The 16,281-nt window shown below is 43.1% G+C and overlaps 1 protein-coding gene across 1 annotated transcript in view; it reads right to left on the bottom strand.

Moving 5' to 3' along the window:
• Positions 1–2,314: 2,314 nt before the first annotated feature.
• EPGN (epithelial mitogen) overlaps positions 2,315–16,281 on the bottom strand; it is a 41,029-nt gene continuing 27,062 nt past the window's right edge. The window contains exons 2-3 of the mRNA XM_083176229.1: positions 8,305–8,419; positions 2,315–2,504 (exon numbers count right to left, since the gene is read on the bottom strand). Coding sequence (XP_083032355.1) covers positions 2,315–2,504; positions 8,305–8,419 — 305 coding nt within the window. The remainder of the gene's footprint in view (positions 2,505–8,304; positions 8,420–16,281) is intronic.

Genomic DNA, 16,281 nt, shown 5'->3' with positions numbered 1-16,281 from the left:
CACATTCCACAATAAATAGAGCATTTTACTGACTTCAGAAAAATGTGTTAAAAGTTATCCAATGGAACATAAGCATGTACTATCATTCATGATTTCTGCTGAACAATGTAAACTGCACGTAGAGTCAAAATTTGATTTCGGGCTTGGTGGCTCAAAATGTGGCGAGCGTAGCGTGGCGAGGGGACGCGGATTACTGCGCTTACCACACTATATAAAATCAACTCCATGCGTAGTGGATAGTGAGGTTATGAACAGGTGAAAAAATTGGGTACTTCTTTACTTTCACGGCGCCAGCATGGCGCCGCGCGTACTTCCGGGTAACGCTCGCCACTAATTAAGTTAAATAAACGGGGTTAACGCCATGCCAACATGGATAGTTCATACCCCCACTATCCATGTTGGCATGGAGTTGATTTTAATTAGCGTGGCGAGCGTAGCGAGCCACCGAGCCCGCAGCGTGGGCGAGCGAAGCGAGCCCCGCAAGGGGACTCTGACGCGCGGCGCCATGCTGGCGCCGTGAAAGTAAAGAAGTACCAAAAATTGCATTGGATCGCATCGGATTGGACAGTATCGCATCCGATATACGGGCGCCGTGAAACTAAACAAAAAAAATATTTCCAAACTGTCATCTCTGCTCAGGCTTCTAATCCTTAATTACCTTTTAATACATTTAAATCACTTCTAAATCCTTCCTTACCCAACCCACCAGCCACTCTCAATGTGCACGGTCTTGCTTCCAACTTCAGGAACAAGTTTGATACGATCTCAGATGAAATGGTATGATCTTCCTCAGCCAGTGACCTGCTCAATATCCTTCCTGAATTCTCTGGTACCTTCTCTTCATTTGATCCAACATATGAAGAGTAAAGTATCAACACTGTTCTTATCATTCTACGTCTGCCCCACCTGCGGTGCACACGGTTTTTCCCATTTTGAGAACAAATTTGTACTGCAATCAGATCTGAATAAGGGCCAGAATATATATAGATATGTACAAAGTATTGGTGGCTTTGATTGGGATAAATTATATTCCCTGTCTCCCCACCAATTGATGTGAGGTAGATATCACAGGCTGCCAGTAAAAATTCTCAAGGAAATTTAATGTTGTCTCCAAATACTGTAACACTTGTAACAGATATTTTGATGCTTTTTTGTTGTTGTATCCAAATAGTATTTAGTTTATTTATAAGGCACCACAAAGTGTCCGCAGCGCCGTACATAGCAAACAAAAAACAAATGACAAGGTAATGTACAGGGAGTGTTGATAAAATACAGCAGAAATGGTACTTGCTATATCCTAGTGGGCTAAAGAACCTTTGACATCATAACCATGTGACAGCAGGTGAAGGAGCAACGACAGTGGGCTAGCACTGTCACTATCCATGTCAACAGTTTGCGAGCCGGACCTTCCTTCCCATTCACATCAGTCCCTTCCCCAGTGGCCCTTACAATCTACATTCCCTACCACATGTACACGCACACACACAGACATTCTAAGGTTAATTGTGTTGGCAGAAACCTACCAGTATATTTTTGAATTGTGGGAGGAAACTGGAGTACCTGGAGGAAACCCACGCAAATATGGGGAGAATATACAAACTCTGCACAGTTAGAGCCATGGTGGGAATTGAACACATGACCCCAGCACAGTGAGGCAGTAATGCTAACCATTACACTGTAATGTCCGTACTGCCCACATGCATTTGAACTGGAACTAAAATGAGTAATGTAGTAATGGTATACATACAGTAGTACTAGATACATTATGCTTGGCTTCTGTGAGTGAATTCGTTTAGAAAAACAGAGGATGTGAGGAAGAACGCACTACAAATATCTAGTAACTGGTGCATAGACAGGGCCGTTGCCACCACTAGGCAGCATTAGGCATTTGCCTAGGGCGCCGGCCACTAGAGGGCGGTAATGAGCAGCAGAAGAAGAAGAAGCAGCAGCAGCGGCAAAGCTCCCGCCGAGGAGAGCAAGAAGAAAGGAGCTAGAAGCAAGTGAGTGAGACGAACCCCTGCCCCCCCGGATCCCGCCCCCCTGCTGGTCATAGTCACCGTCAATCTGTGGCAGGGGTAGCGCCCGCACCAACCCTCCTGGAGCCCACCCAGAGCCGCATCTCTAACCCCCCCCGCATCTCCCGCCACCCTGCGCAGTGGTGGCGGCATCACCACCCCCCCCCCCCCCGTGGAGCGTGTGAGCGCCGGGGTGCCCCAGGACCCCCGCCTGGGGAGCTCTGGTCCCTTGCACCGGCCCTGTGCATAGAACCATTGCACATTATGCCCAATGAAAAACACTATGTAACAACTAGACATTATATGATCATTTTAAGTAATTTTCTTTCGTACCGTTTTTGTCTGTAGCACACGATAAAGGCAATCAATCCACATATCAACAATCCTATTGCTATTCCAATAGCAATATATGTTGCTTCCATTTCATCTCTGTATGTTGCTGCTAAGATGACATGTTCACATCTTTCCCCTGTGAAGCCATATGAACATCTAAAAAGCACAGAACAAAGGTCTAAATACATTGGTTGCATTCTGTAGTTTAATATGCTCTATTATAAACATTATTATATACATAGTGCTCTGCAGATATAATAAGGAGAATAGGGTTACCAAGGAGGAATACATTCAATAATAACAATGCATATTATAGAACTTCTCAGTAGTGTTATTAAAGGGGAAAAAAAAGATTACTGTCTATAAATCAACAATAATATATAAAAATTTTCAAGTAGTGAGATATTGTAATTGAAGGACCTTTCTTAAAGCTCTGTATAGACAATATTGTATAAGATACACAATACAAATGATGCTTTTGTTTGGCAGTTTAGTATCATTCGGCATCATTCCAAAAACAGTTTATCACTTTAATGAAGATAAGCTAATCTACTACAGGTTGAGTATCCCGTATCCGAGTATCCATTATCCGGATTATTCCGAAAACCATACATTCCAGAAAGTGAAAAAAAAAATTTTTTTTTGCTAAAAACTCACTGGGGACATTTGTAACAACACTACTGGTGACATGATATGTAACTGGCACTATATATGTGCAAGAAAATGATTGCTTGGCATTCAAATTCAATATCTGAGATAGTACACAAATTTTGTTTCATGTTTTGAAACCTTGTTTTTTGAACAAATAAAATATATTTGTGTGTATTTTATGTGGTAATAAAATATATTTGTGTGTATTTTATGTGTTTATACAGCATACATGCAAGATACTTCAAAATACATCATTGAAATATTAAAATATTCCGAAATACGGAATAATCCGTTATCCAAAATTCTCCTGGTCCCGAGCATTTTGGATACAGGATACTCAACCTGTATAACAGTCCACACTCACACACACACACAACCCACCCGGACACTGTCGGCTCTGGGAGGGACGCAGGACCAACCCCAAAAAATCAAGATGGTCCCGTGAAAATTGTGACAGTTGGGAGGCTTACGTTCTGGGGGTTATTCTAATTTGATCGGTCCCCCACCCGTTCGTATGGGGGACTGATGTTTTTCGTTTGAACAGGTGCATTACTGAGCATGTGCAGATGCAGGGTGCGAGCGGGCACGCGAACTACATGCAGTGTGGGAGGGAGGCGTCGGGTGGCGGCAGGGGGCAAGGTCCATGGGAATGCGCAGCATTTCATGGGCATCCCATAAAAATTCTGGGGGATCCCATGGTAATCGCCCGGTGACGTAGGTGTGGGGGATGGTTAGCTGACGTCTGCAGATGTCAGCTGCCCACCTGTTTCCTGCACAGGGTGCTCGCAGATCAGAGACACCATAGAGGTGTCTCTGATCTGCGAGCGTTGCAGAAATCTCCCGATGGTCGACGACCATCGAATGATTTCTCCCCCGCACCCAAGGCTGCAAATGGATGATTATGTAAATCATCCATTTGCAGCCATGCGGGTGATTGCAGTGTGCCTGGGGGGAGGCGCGGCACTGCTGGGGGCGTTCAGTCCACACGCAATACTGTGAATTTCACAGCGTTGTGTGTGGACCAGAATAAGGTCCTCTGTGTGCCATAATCGAGCAACACTGGAATTGCACAGGAGCGCAACACTTTAGGTGAGGAGCAGTGATAGCCTTTCTTATAAATGATGGGAGTTAAGGAGCCCATACACGGTCCGTTGTGTATGGCTCCGTTTTGTACTATGCGATGTGCGCTCCGGCGCATCACATAGTACGGTACAAAAAGTATGTGCTGCACATACTTTTTGTACTAGCTATACATCGGATCGGATCGCAGTGCATGCACACTGCATGCACTAGGGATGCGATCCGATCCGATGTGTGCTGTTTAAGCACACAACGGATCCGATTAACGGACCGTGTATGGGGGGCATTAATCTAATCTTACTATCCTACTCTTGCTATCCTGAGGTATGCTTCTAGCTATTTTATATGCTGTGGTTTGTCTCCTCACCAGACATTGTTACATTTAAACAAACCGCTTATCTATTCACTTACTCACCATCAGTTGACTTAAAATGAATTTACCCCTACCTCATCCAAGAAACTTAAATGTCAGCATGCCAAAAGGTAATGCTGATGTCATCATTGAGAATTTAAGTCAACTGCGTTATTGAACTGATTTATCTGTCCTGTTTTATCTCTATATGATGTAATTATGCGCTCATCTGGCTTCATATTATTAATTTGATTTATTATATATTATAATTTTATAATTTAACTCTAAAAATGACCGTTTATAAGACATTATCTGATCCAATTATTTTGTGATATAAAGCATGTGTATTTTCTATTCTTAACATAAAGAATGTGAAGGTGGCAAACAGGGATGGCATGGAAAAAAGGTAGCGCCCATGAGTATGGATCCTTGAGTGTTGACCACAGGAAGGTCAACATGCATTAGGTTGACCACTAAAGGTCGACATTTCTTTAAGTCGATAGGGTCATTAGGTCAACACAAGCATTAGGTCAACATTGGGAAGGTCGACAGTCAAAAAGTCGACATCGGTTTTTCACTTTTTGTCCCAAATGTCAAAACAGTCAACATAGACACTGTATCGGTGCATCGCGTTCCCAAGCATCTCACTCACTCGCGTATCTATTGCCAAAAATGGAGTGCGTGAGCATCTCGACATGCGCACGCCCTATGCTGGTGGATAGCGCAGGGTGGCAGACGGCGGTAGTCACAATGAGAGTCACTCAGATGAGAGCGGCCCCATCTGTAGGCCCACTTTGATCATGAACTAAGATCAAGCCACCTTTTAAAAAAAGAAACATATGAAAAACTCATGTTGACCTTCTCCTTTGTTGACTATTTGCATGTCGGCACTTTGCTTTTGTTGACCCTTTGTGAATGTCGACCTAAAGCCAGTTAGCCATTTTTATGTACCGACCTATTCACTGTCAACCAATAGTGGTCAATAAATCTTTACTTAATTACTGTTGACAAATCAACTGGCTCCCAACATGGATAATCTCTTCTAGACGCCACTGCAGAAGGCCAGATGTTTCTATCTCTAAAACGTGATAAAGTGGAGAGTGATAAACAGTCAGCAAATCAGCTCCTAACTGACAGACTGAGTTTGAAATAAGGCAGATACAGTAGATGCTGACTGGCTAGTTGTTTATCACTCTCCTCTCTATCACTTTTTGAAGCTTGATCCATCTGGAACAAAATCTTCTGAAATCTAACTTTTCTTTTAAACTAGCTCACATTTATATAAAAACATCCTGTAAGGAATATTTCATAAAAATGGGTGAACTGTTTGCTCTGGGTGATAATCCAGTTTACTTATATTGGTCACGTGGTAGCTACAGTATATGAATTCTATTACATAACAGCCACGCACATTAGAGAAGAGAGAAATGTTAACTATGCAGACACACTCTTCTGACCTGTACTGACACAATACAATACATGACATCATAATTGACACAGAAATGCAGTAAACAATCACTGGGACGGAATGTAGCTATGTTTAGGATCACTGTCATTGTATATGGGGATATTTTATCTTGTTCTATAAATTTAAATATTTTCCAAAATTTTCTGTGAGAAGCACAAACCACAGTAGAACTCCAAATTCACTTCCAATATCCTTTTATAGTGTGGTGTGTATTAGTCTACACAGTGCTGCGACTAGGGGAGGGCTAAGAGGGTACATGCCCTGGACACCGGATTTGAGGGTGTCCCAAAAATTGGCATAGTAATGGCAATCTAAAACAGCAGCAAGTGAGTGAGGCTGCCAAATTACTGCCTTGCACAGGGTGAAAAAAATCCTAGGATCTAGTATTTTTTTTAAAAAATCGAGCAAAGTCAAACTAAAAATAAACGAAATAATGCTACAGTACAAGGCTATATAAAAATGCAATACCTCCACCTGCAGTCACTGTGAGGGACATTGCTAAACAACATACAGATGTGTCCTCATACACCTATGGGTATATTCACTTGGATGCTGGACTTCTGCAGCAAATATTTGCAGTACGTAGACCTCCCAAGCAATTTTGAATTGGGCAGAGTCGGCCCTAGCTAATTTGATGCCCTAGGCACTATTTTGATTGGAGCCCCGTAGCACTGTTGCTATAATAGTTCTGCCCCTGACCATTGCTCCTTATTCACAATACACCACACTGTATTGCTTTTTTTCCATACTGCATCACACAGTCGTGATCTTTATACACAATATGCCACATTTTAGTGCCCTTTATACACTTAACACCACACCCATATGCACCTTATACACATAATGCCACGGTAATAGTGACCTTTTACCCACAAATCCACCCTCCTTCAAACTTAACCTGCCTGGACTCTGCAGATATTGAAACCTGGGTTGATTTCAGGGAGTCATTACAAGCCCATTCGTCTAGACTCCACAAAGGCCCATAGAAGGAGGAGCTGCTGTGGCTGGACATAAACAACAGCCCTCCTTCAGAGAAGGTGGCCATTTGTGTTACTGCCTCCCACTGTCCCCACTGTCTCTACTTACTGTACTGGTACTCCCACTGCTGCTGGCTGAGTTGTATGAAATTCTCTAGGCATTTGCCTAGTTTGCCTATGCCTAGGGCCGGCTCTGACTGTGGGTATGTGTGTGTGTGCTTCTATACAGTATCTGCGGTGTTCAATTTTAAAAATGTATTGCTAAATTTCTTGCAGCCAAAAGCCGCGAGGGATGGCGCTGCTCCCTGCTGCTCCCTGCTGCCCATCACCTGGTTTCTGCTACACATGACTTGCTGAAAAAGGAGATTGTGGGTGATGTGGAGATAGCAAAGCTGCTGTCCCTATCCATACTAGCAAGAATTCTGGGGGATTCAGCACAGCAAAAAATCTTCAGCAAGGAGAAATAAGAGCCTAGAGAAACTGCATGGTTTGGGAGGAGAAGAGACTTTTAGTGGTAGAGGACATGGCTGCCAGAAGGTACAGTCATGTACTGTAATAACTGGACTAATTAAACAAATGCTTAATTAGTCATATTGGGATACCTAAGGGGTTCAGAAGGAAATCCCACAACTTTTTCCTAAAAAGAATGAAAAAATTGGACTCTGAAGCTGCAAGATAAAAGACTATGGGCGGGATGTATTAAAATACATCGCCGCCCTTCGCCGCCCGCCTGCCGCAATGCCAGTGCTTATGTACTAACATATGCGGCTGGCATCGCGGTGCGGTGACCGTCATCTCCATGCCGCCTGCTTCTCCCCTTACACCGGGGACATCTAAGCAGGCTGTCCCCGGCGCCTCCTCCCTCGCCCTGCAGCCGGAAGGATGTCCGGCTGCTTTACTAGAGGGAGGAAGGGCTTACCAACATACAGTCCTGGACCTGGACTAAGGTAAGCCAGAGGGAGGGGGAGAGGGGGGTCGGTGGGTTTGCAGCGGAGGCGTCGGGCGGGGAAAAGAAGCCCATAGGCTTCTATAGGGTATCGCCACCCAAAGGTGGCAATACCCTACAATGCGGTATTGTGGCGGTGGCATTTTAATACATAGGAAAATGCGGTAAAACGGGGGTTTTACCGCATTTTCCCCTTAGTACATCCAGCCCTATGTAATTTCTATAGAAATTACTGTAGCAATTGAAAAGAATAAAGCCTGCAATAGAATATGCCCCATAGCATCTGTACTCCATATGACTGAGTGTGGGGAATATATATTATACTAGCATAAAACCATAATCATTCCCTGTCCATACAGTTTAAAGATAATGTATCACCATTTCTGCACTTTATTATTATGGGACAACATTAATGAATAGCATGTTGTAGGATATTACTGTTTTTTTGCAAAGTAGTATGTATTTGACATACAGTACAGTACCTGCATATTGGGGTATCAACAGTTTTATGAAAAACACAGTCCCCATTAATGCAAAAGCTGGCATATCGTTCAGGGCATGGAAAATAACTTTGAATCACGTGTTCCAATTCTCCATCTAATGAAAAAAGAAAATATGTAAAACATTGTTTGTATTAACGTTACATGCTTCATTTGTTTTTTGTTTTATCTTCAAAGGGATTATTATTATTTCCATTTATCTTATCCTTATATATATATATATATATATATATATATATATATATATACACCCCCATAACCACAGTAACTTAGCATTTCACACATACTGTATGTAGGGTACAAACCAGAACACTATGGCCTCAAAATACCCGATTTAGATACAGTTTCGAATGATTGTATGTAAATTGGGCATGTTTTGGTTAATTTCCAAGCCGATTCCAATCCGATGCGCGGTTCTGTGGGTCATTTGGTAGTTTTTTCAGATCCTACCTGCAGCAGGTAGTATTTGAAAATGACCCCTTCAAATGTGTACCGATCGGGATCGGATCAGTAACAGATCATATGCAGATCGTGCGCTGATCGTATGTTTCAATAGACTGCGAGACAATCGTATGATCATCTTACGATCTGCTCCCAATCCCAATCATTCTGGTGTGTACCAGGCAAGACTCTGTCACCTATATGTACACAGGCAAACACACTGACAACTATTAATACACTGACATATACATAATGATACAATCACACATCTACATTCACACGGTGACATCTGTATACACACTGACATGTATACAGTTACCAACATACATATGAAAGTTGACACTTATACATACACCGACATACACATGCTAATACCTACATACACACTGGGGGTTATTAAATAAGTAAGCTAGGGGCCTAGTGTAATTAAAAAAGTTATTCTTCTAGAATAAAGCCCCTGGCTTGACTTCATTTCTCAAAAAAAATGACCCTGGTCTGGCTTAATTAATGGAAAAACAAGCCCCTGGCTTAATTATTTAATTTAAAAAAGCAGATCATAAACCATGAAATCATGAAAAAGTATAAAGAAGGAAAAAAGAAATCGTAAAAAATGGGGTGATCCATGTGTCGACCATTGACATGTCAACCGTGTGACCTTTTGTCAATGTTGACCTAGTGCATGTCGACCTACTGTATTGCATATTGACCTTTTGGTGTCGATCTAGGCACAGTTGACATACTGCATCATCCAGATACCATCTTTACCAGTAAAGGTACTGTATATCAAGAGCCACTAGTTCAAAACTAAATGTGCTAATGGAAGACAAAATATGTATTTCTGACATACTGCAAATACTGCACAGATGTAAACACTGAAAATTCCTTACATTGTTGTATTCTGAATTTAGACTTCTTAGTTCCCTCATTCTATAAACCAGTTTGTTTGAAGCTGAGCTTTCTAAGCATGGAGAAAATTATTCCGATTTTTAGCTTGAACCAGCTGAGAGGAAATTTCCACTATAATATAGCCCTAAAGTTTGACTTAAAAGATTGCTTCAGTAAATGCTAAAAAACAACGTAGGACATTTTTTAGCACACAATAAAATATCTTGTGAAGAGACAGTTAACACTACAATATGTTTTCTGGACGGTGGTAGTAAACCTACCAGTGTACAACAAAGGAAAACTGGGCACGATATAGTTCAAGAAGGTGTGGTTTGTCTAATGTGGGTGTGGTCTTGTAATGTCATAGAGTTCAATGGGGCAGATGTATCAACCAGCGTTAAGTGCAAAAATGCACTTAACGCTGGTTAACTGGGGGGGGGATTACGATTTTGCTAATGTATTACTAGCGCACCTAACGTACGCTAGTGACAGCCCGCCGAGTTACGCTCGGCGGGGCTGTCCCTGCAATCCCCCCCAGGGATTAACGGCCGGGGCGATGTATTAACAGCCTTCAAGGCGTTAATTCACCCCGGCCGCTTCGCCAGCTCAGGGCTAGCGTTGTCCTATCCCCCACTATGGGGACAACGCTAGCCCTGCGTCTGGCTTGGGCTGCGCTGGAGATCTCGCGGTTTTAGCGAGATCTCGCGCATGCCCAGAAAGCCGGGCAGGGGGGGGGGCGACGGCGAGTGCGCATGTGCGGGGCGGCGAGGGAGCCGATAAGGAGAGCCGTTAACACTGGGGATAACGGCTCTCCTTATCGGCTTTGGGGAGGTTAATACATCTGCCTATAACGTTTGCCCGCTTCTCCACGTTATGCTGGTGAAGCGGTAATCGTTATTCGCCAAACGTTATAGGCAGATTAATAAATCTGCCCCAGTATAACATTTACCTGCCTCATCCGACCTGTATTCAATGCAAAGTATTCCCAAAACCTGTGCCACCAGAATTTAAAATTTGTTTGCTTAATAAAATGTTTGTTTGTGGTTTTGTTTTGTTTTTTCTTTATAGTGTATTGTACATTTGCTTTTCCTTAATGGGAAATATACCCCACGTCTTTAGAGTTTAACCCCTTCAGTGGTGTTTTCTTTTTAACGTAGCTCTCCCCACTGGGCCCAGAACCTGGGCCACGGCCCTGCACCTGGCAAAAGCTGAAGCTGCCTGAGTTCAGCGATTAACTCAGCAGCGCTGCCCAGCTCTAAACAGTGGCAATCCTGCCAGAATCCTTGCCAGAATGGCACAGCCTGGAAAATTCTCGAGATTACCACTTAAGAAGTTAAGGAGGTCATACCGATTCATTTGGTCCCTGTGTGTTTTTACTGCACATGTGCAGGGTCCTTGGTCAAACGGACTTGGCGACTTGCATATTTGACGAGCCGTTTGCATGGAGCGAAGCGGGCTGGGAATGTGGGGCGGCGGAGTCAGATTTCGCACATGGGAAAGCCCAACATTTCATGAGCGTCCCCATGAAAATGCTGGGTGTTCCCATGGGGTTGCGGATGGGATGAGGTGTGCCGGGGGCTGATGTCACATGATGCCAGCTGCCCACTCTGTCATCATCACTGACTTATATTTGCGAGCCCTAATGAAATCATTTAATGGTCGTCGACCATCAAATTATTTTCTGTGGGAACATGCGAGGATTTGCGAGAGGAAATAGAAGCAGGGGGTGTGCAGTCGCTGGGGCGGCATAGTGGCGTTACGATGAATAGTGAGCTGCGAGCTTCCCAGCTTACAGAGTCAATTAGTATCAGGGCCTAGGTTGGCTATTCTGGTTTCGTCCCTCCATGTTCGCATGGTGGAGCGATGTTTAGTATCTACGCATGACGTCAGCCGTCCGCCCTGGTTAATTGTCTCCTGTCTAAAAGATAACCCTACTGTGTATGTGTATATGGGTAGTGTGAGGGCAAGTGGTTCTCATCTACCATTAACCCATTCCTGACGCAGCCAGTTTTTGCCTTCCTGACGCAGCCAGTTTTTGCCTTCCTGACAGAGCCATTTTTTTCAAATCTGACATGTATCACTTAAGTGGGTATAACTTTTTTTTGCTTTTACTTATCCCAGTGATTTTGAGATTGTTTTCTCGTGACACATTGTACTTCAAATTAGTGGTAAATTTGGGTCGATACAGTCTGTGTTTTTTTGTGAAAAATACCAAAATGTCGTAAAAAAATGGAAAATTTAGCAATTTGCAAAATGTTAAATTTTCTGCTTGTGAGACAAATAATCATACCACTCAAAATAGTTAATAACTAACATAGACCATATGTCTACTTTATGTTTCCATCATTATTTCAACTTCCTTTTAATTTTTTTGGACACTAGGAGGCTTACAATATGAATAGCAAATTCTCAAATTTTCAAGAAAATTTCAAACACTGATTTTTTTAGGGACCAGGTCAGTTCTGATGTGACTTTGAGGGACTTGTATGTGAGACACCCCCATAAATGATGCCATTTCAAAAACTGCACCCCTCACAGTATTCAAAACAGCATTTTGGAAGTTTGTTAACCCTTTAGGTGTTTCACAGGAATTAAAACAAAGTGTAGGTGAAATTTCAAAATTTCATTTTTTTTGCAGATTTGCAATTTTAATACATTTTTCTAAGGAACACAGTAGATTTTACTAGAGAAATGTGACTAAAAATTGATTCCCCCAATTCTTTTGTTTTCATAAATATCCTATATGTGGCCGTAGTGTGCACGTTGACCAAACCACAGGCTTCATAATAGAAGGAGCACCTACTTGATTTTGGAGCCTCCTTTTTATGAGATTATTTTTTAGGCACCATGTAGGTTTCTAGGCACCATAAGATGCTAAAAGTTAGGAACCCCCCCACAAGTGACCCCATTTTGCAAACTACACCCCTCAGGGAATTCATCTAGGGGTATAGTGTACATTTCAAACCCCCAGGGGTTTCACCAATTTTGATACAACTGGGCTGTGCAAATGAAAAATTACATTATTTACACAAAAATGCAGTTCTGGCTCAAAATTTTTCATTTTCACAAGGAATGAAGGAGACAAAGCACCCCAAAATCTGTGCCCCAATTTCTCCCGAGTACGGCAATGCCTCACATGTGACCAAAAAATACCATTTGGGTGCATGGCAGGACTCAGAAGGGAAGGAGTGATTTTGGGATTTTGCAGCTCAGATTCTGGTGGAATGTTGGTGGGTGCTATGTCGCATTAGCAAGACCCCCGAAGCACCAATACAGTGGAACCCCCCCACAAGTGACCCCATTTTGCAAACTACACCCCTCAGGGAATTCATCTAGGGGTATAGTGTACATTTCAAACCCCCAGGGGTTTCACCAATTTTGATACAACTGGGCAGTGAAAATGAAAAATTACATTTTTTACACAAAAATGCAGTTCTGGCTCAAAATTTTTCATTTTCACAAGGAATGAAAGAGACAAAGCACCCCAAAATCTGTGCCCCAATTTCTCCCGAGTACGGCAATGCCTCATATGTGACCAAAAAATACCATTTGGGTGCATGGCAGGACTCAGAAGGGAAGGAGTGATTTTTGGATTTTGCAGCTCAGATTCTGGTGGAATGTTGGTGGGTGCTATGTCGCATTAGCAAGACCCCCGAAGCACCAATACAGTGGAACCCCCCCACAAGTGACCCCATTTTGCAAACTACACCCCTTAGGGAATTCATCTAGGGGTATAGTGTACATTTCAAACCCCCAGGGGTTTCACCAATTTTTATACAACTGGGCTGTGCAAATGAAAAATTACATTTTTTACACAAAAATGCAGTTCTGGCTCAAAATTTTTCATTTTTACAAGGAATGAAGGAGACAAAGCACCACAAAATCTGTGCCCCAATTTCTCCCGAGTACGGCAATGCCTCATATGTGACCAAAAAATACCAGTTGGGTGCATGGCAGGACTCAGAAGGGAAGGAGTGATTTTGGGATTTTGCAGCTCAGATTCTGGTGGAATGTTGGTGGGTGCTATGTCGCATTAGCAAGACCCCCAAAGCACCAATACAGTGGAACCCCCCCACACAAGTGACCCCATTTTGCAAACTACACCCCTCAGGGAATTCATCTAGGGGTATAGTGTACATTTCAAACCCCCAGGGGTTTCACCAATTTTGATACAACTGGGCTGTGCAAATGAAAAATTACATTTTTTTACACAAAAATGCAGTTCTGGCTCAAAATTTTTCATTTTCACAAGGAATGAAGGAGACAAAGCACCCCAAAATCTGTGCCCCAATTTCTCCCGAGTACGGCAATGCCTCATGTGTGACCAAAAAATGGCAGGACTCAGAAGGGAAGGAGTGATATTTGGATTTTGCAGCACAGATTCTGGTGGAATGTTGGTGGGTGCTATGTCGCATTAGCAAGACCCCCAAAGCACCAATACAGTGGAACCCCCCCACAAGTGACCCCATTTTGCAAACTACACCCCTCAGGGAATTCATCTAGGGGTATAGTGTACATTTCAAACCCCCAGGGGTTTCACCAATTTTGATACAACTGGGCTGTGCAAATGAAAAATTACATTTTTTTACACAAAAAATACAGTTCTGGCTCAAAATTTTTCATTTTCAGAAGGTATGAAGGAGAAAAAGCACCCCAAAATCTGTGCCCCAATTTCTCCCGAGTATGGCAATGCCTCATATGTGACCAAAAAATACCAGTTGGGTGCATGGCAGGACTCAGAAGGGAAGGAGTGATTTTTGGATTTTGCAGCTCAGATTCTGGTGGAATGAATGGTGGGTGCTATGTGGCATTAGCAAGACCCCCGAAGCACGGTGAAATGATGAACCTAATAATCCATAGATGTGTGGTATATTTTAAAACACTCCTTTATACATAGGCCGGGTTTGTCGGGGCAAGTTTCACAGTGGAAAATAGTTTCCTTTCTTATTCCCTTTTTATAGCAAACTTTGCACCTTTTTTGTGTCCTGCCCTTTCTTGCAGTGGAGGGGATTTCGTTCGGAAAATGCTGCCCTGGTACAATACGGGGGCCAGTACTAGAAGTACTGGGGCCCTCTGCCTGCTGGTTCCCAAATATTAGGCCCTTTATGACTTCCTCTTGAAAGTGCATAAATGTCCCCCTCTGGCTGGTAGAACGGAATAGCACGTAAGCGTTATACAGTGCCATCTGGATGATATACACGGCCAGCTTCTTGTACCATATTTTTGTTTTCCGCAGGGCACTGTATGGCTTCAGTACCTGATCTGAAAGATCCACTCCGCCCATGTACTTATTGTAATCTAGGATACAATTAGGTTTTGAGGTGTGGGTACTGGTACCTCGTACAGGGATGGAGGTGGTACTGTCTCCATGAATTGTTGTCAGTATAAGGACATCCCTCTTGTCCTTATATTTGACCAACAACATATTTTCGGTGCATATTCCCCTGCTTTCACCCCTTCTCAGTACTTGGGCAATGTGCGTTTTTGGGAGGCCTCTTTGGTTCTTGCGCACAGTACCGCAAGCTGCTGTACCTCTTGAACCAAGGGCCTTAAGCAGGGGGATGCTAGTGTAAAAGTTATCCACATAGAGGTGATAACCTTTATCCAGGAAGGGGTGCACTAAATCCCAGACAATTTTTCCACTAACACCTATAATGGAAGGGGGGGCATTCTGGCGGTTCAATTCTTGAATCCTTCCCTTCATAAACCCTAAACCTGTGGGTGTACCCTGAGGTGCTTTCACACAGTTTATACATTTTTATGCCATACCTTGCCCTCTTACTGGGAAGGTACTGGCGGAATTTAACCCTTCCTTTAAAATGTATAAGGGACTCGTCGATACAAATAAATCTGTCAGGGATGTACATCTCTGCAAATTTGGCACTGAAATGATCAATGACCGGCCTGACTTTGAATAGCCGGTCAAAGGTGGGATCATCTCTGGGTGGGCACTGTGCATTATCGGTGTAATGTATAAATTTAAGGATTGCTTCAAAACGAGTCCGAGTCATGGCCATACGGTAAAATGGGGTGCTGTACAGAACATCTGTACTCCAATATTGCCTAATTTCTGGCTTTTTTACTATGCCCATATGTAACACCAGACCCCAAAACGTCATCATCTCTACTGCATCTACAGGGGTCCACCTAGCAAATGATGACGTGGGGTTTTGAGCAATAAACTGCTGGGCATATAAATTACTTTGGTCCACCATTAAATTTATAAAATCATCAGAGAATTTTTTTTTTAAAAAGTCAATTTCTCTGAGACCTGTACTATCAAATTGGATTCCTGGGATGGCCAAAAACTCAGGAACCTGGGGCTCAAAATTGTCTGGTGGTGGGGTCCATACGGGATCAATCATTTGGGGGGGGTCTCAGCTGCTCTACGGGGGCGTCTTTGAGGGGGTCCCTCATCACCAGAGGAGGAAGAGGAGCTTAAGACGAATCCTTCAAATTCCCCGCTTGCCTCACTGGCTGTGTCAGAGTCAGAGGCAAGCATGGCATATGCCTCCTCCGCTGAATACATTCTTCTGGAGGACTGGGATGACATTTGGGATGACATTTGGGATGCCATTTTTATTTTTGTGTTTCTGTAAGTGTAATGTTCCAACACGTGTATAGTGTAGGGGG

Source organism: Crinia signifera, chromosome 1 (genome assembly GCF_055691185.1).
Source record: "Crinia signifera chromosome 1, ASM5569118v1, whole genome shotgun sequence".
Lineage (NCBI taxonomy): Eukaryota > Metazoa > Chordata > Amphibia > Anura > Myobatrachidae > Crinia > Crinia signifera.
This window is presented reverse-complemented; position numbering and strand designations above follow the sequence as displayed.